This window comes from Carlito syrichta, unplaced genomic scaffold, assembly GCF_000164805.1.
Source record: "Carlito syrichta isolate Samal-C Ts95f unplaced genomic scaffold, Tarsius_syrichta-2.0.1 Scaffold289848, whole genome shotgun sequence".
Lineage (NCBI taxonomy): Eukaryota > Metazoa > Chordata > Mammalia > Primates > Tarsiidae > Carlito > Carlito syrichta.
The window spans coordinates 6,284-8,972 of NW_007233944.1; the positions used below are offsets into that span (position 1 = coordinate 6,284).

General features: G+C 54.3%; 1 protein-coding gene across 1 annotated transcript in view; it reads left to right on the forward strand.

The window, feature by feature from the left end:
* LOC103256523 (bone morphogenetic protein 8B-like) overlaps positions 1 to 2,689 on the forward strand; it is a 10,325-nt gene that overhangs the window by 4,154 nt on the left and 3,482 nt on the right. The window contains exons 6-7 of the mRNA XM_021710565.1: positions 921 to 1,000; positions 1,886 to 1,996. Coding sequence (XP_021566240.1) covers positions 921 to 1,000; positions 1,886 to 1,996 — 191 coding nt within the window. The remainder of the gene's footprint in view (positions 1 to 920; positions 1,001 to 1,885; positions 1,997 to 2,689) is intronic.

Here is a 2,689-nt window from a genome sequence, read left to right on the forward strand (position 1 = left end):
GCCCCTCGGGCTGTGAGGCCACTGAGGAGGAGGCAGCCGAAGAAAACCAACGAGCTGCCGCACCCCCACAGACTCCCGGGGATCTTTGGTGAGGTCTGGGGCTGGGCTCAGTCTGAGGCCCTGCAGGCTTCCAGCTGAGACAGGCGGGGCAGCAACCAGTGGTGGTAGAGGACCCTCGGGGCCTCAGTATGTTTCAAGCTGATGGCCACTTGCCAGCCACCTTTCCTGACACTATCTTTGCCCTGGGGCACCCAGTGACCAGCCGCTCCAGAGGCTTCTGCCCTGGCTGTTTCTGTCCCCTGGAAGTCCCCTTCCCCTCCTTCCCTGACTCCTCCAGGCCTCTCCCAGGAGCCGCCATCAGAACCAGCTGCCCCTTCCCTGGGCCGTGGCAACCCCTCTTAACCCTTGGTTGTACCCTGGGCACTCTGGAAGATCCTCAGCTGTTTATGCAAAGGTGTCCCCTCAATGTGCCAAGTCTTTTGAGATCAGGGATAGGCCTGAACTGACCGTGTGCTCTTCACTGGGAGTCCACCCTTTGGCTGGCCTTGATATGAGCCCCTAAATCATGTAGAATAGGTGTGTCAGGAGAGGGTAGGCTGGAGGGGTCTCCAGAGGAAAGAAGGAGGCACAGAAGGCTGAGGTTTCAGCTGGGCTGTTTTTCAGAACATCAGAAACCCCTGGCCGAAAGACAATGGCTCTTGGCTGAGTACAGGGCTACTCTACCCACTGGGAGCCATAGAAGGCTCTCGAGCTGGGTCATGGCACAAACAGAACTCCAGCCATGGACTTTGTGCGACAAAATTGTTTCCTGTCTTTTGTTTGACAAGTGTGTTCATCAGGGCATCCCCCACCCTGACGTCCCATGGTAGCTACACAGAGCAGGAACCCCAGAAAAGTCCTTACACTGTCTGTCCCTGCAGATGACATCCATGGCTCCATCGGCCGGCAGGTTTGCCATCGGCACGAGCTCTACGTCAGCTTTCAGGACCTCGGCTGGCTGGTAATTTCTGACATTTCTCCATCTTTCTTTCTTTTTTTTTTTTTTGGTTTGAGTTGGAGTCTCACTCCATGGCACAGGTGGAGTGCAGTGGCATGCTCACGGCTACTGCAGCCTCGACCTGCTGGGTTCAGGCGATCCTTCCACCTCAGCCTTTCAAGTAGCTGGACCTATAGGCGCACACCACCATGCCCAGCTAGTCTTTTATTTATTTATTGTAGAGATGAGGTCTTGCCAAGTTGCCTAGGCTGGTCTTGAACTCGTGGGCTCAGGCAATCCTCTCACCTTGGCCTCCCAAAGTACTGGGATTATAGGCATGGGCCACCATGCCTGACCTCTCCATCTTTCTTAAATCACATTCACTACCTGTAGGTCATAAGGGAATCTGCAGGGAGGAAGCGGAATTATGGATAACTTGACTTTTCTTCTGTATTTTTTATTGTTTTCTAAAGTAAGAATACATTACTGATATAGTGAGAACTTTTTTTTTTTTTGGTAAAAACCAGGAAATGGAGACTGAATCCTCAGCCAACTGAATCCCCAGTGCTGCAACAGGGAAACTGAGGCTGGGGTGGCCGTGCCTCTGTGCATCTGCTGCGACTGCAGCTCCAGGAGGCACAGGTGGGGAGGGCAGGCTGGGAGGAGGATGCAGAGTGTGGATGGGGAGTGAGGGACAGAGCTCGTGCTGGCCTTGTCTGCTGAGGGACCATGGGTGGACCCGGGCCTCGTGGGAGGCTGCCCACGTAGGGGCCGAGGGTGGGTTGGTGGGCCATGAGGTTTAGGAGGGGCAGGGGCAGCTCTGTGCTGTCCCATGACATGTCCCCTGATAGGACTGAGGGGTTCAGGAGGGAGCACGTGGACAAGACTCACCTTCTCCCATGTCCCCAGGACTGGGTCATCGCCCCCCAAGGCTACTCGGCCTATTACTGTGAGGGGGAGTGCTCCTTCCCGCTGGACTCCTGCATGAACGCCACCAACCATGCCATCCTGCAGTCCCTGGTCAGTACTGTGTCATTCTGCCCAAATCTCCAGGGAGGTGGGCTGATGAAAGGGGGCTGGTCCAGCCAGGAGGTCACCTGTTCCATGTCTCAGGGAGGCTTCTCTGCACAGAGTCAGTAATGTCATAACATTCCCACAACTCTGCAGAAACTGGTCCCTCCTATGGCCACACTGGAAACACGGATTCACACACTCCTGAACATGAATACGCCCCACACATACACAAAATAGTCATGTACATGGCCATGTTCTGTGCACTGACACGCACATGTGGGCCACCTGTGCCGCTGTGTGTGGATGTCCAGCAACACAGCACACACACAGACACGCAGGGCTGTGTGGGGACCTGTGTGACCTTCACGCACACGTGCACCCGAGTACTGGCATGTCTGGACGCCCATGACACATCTGCACATGGCGTGGGCGACGTGTGTGTGCATTCCTCCACCTCTGCCACGCTGCAGGCAGGAGAGTCTGGGTTTGGTTCATACCCTTTGACTTGCCCCTGGTTTCTTTCTTGGCTGTTTGTTTTCTCCAGATCTTATGGATTTGATGCCTCGGTGTCTGGGGCAACTTTAAATGATGCCAAAGTTTCCTATGGGAACATTGCTGCTGCTGCTTATTGCTGAGTGTTTTGTATGTTTGTTGATTCTGGTATTGAGACCTCCTTCTAGAACTTTTTTTTTTTTTTTT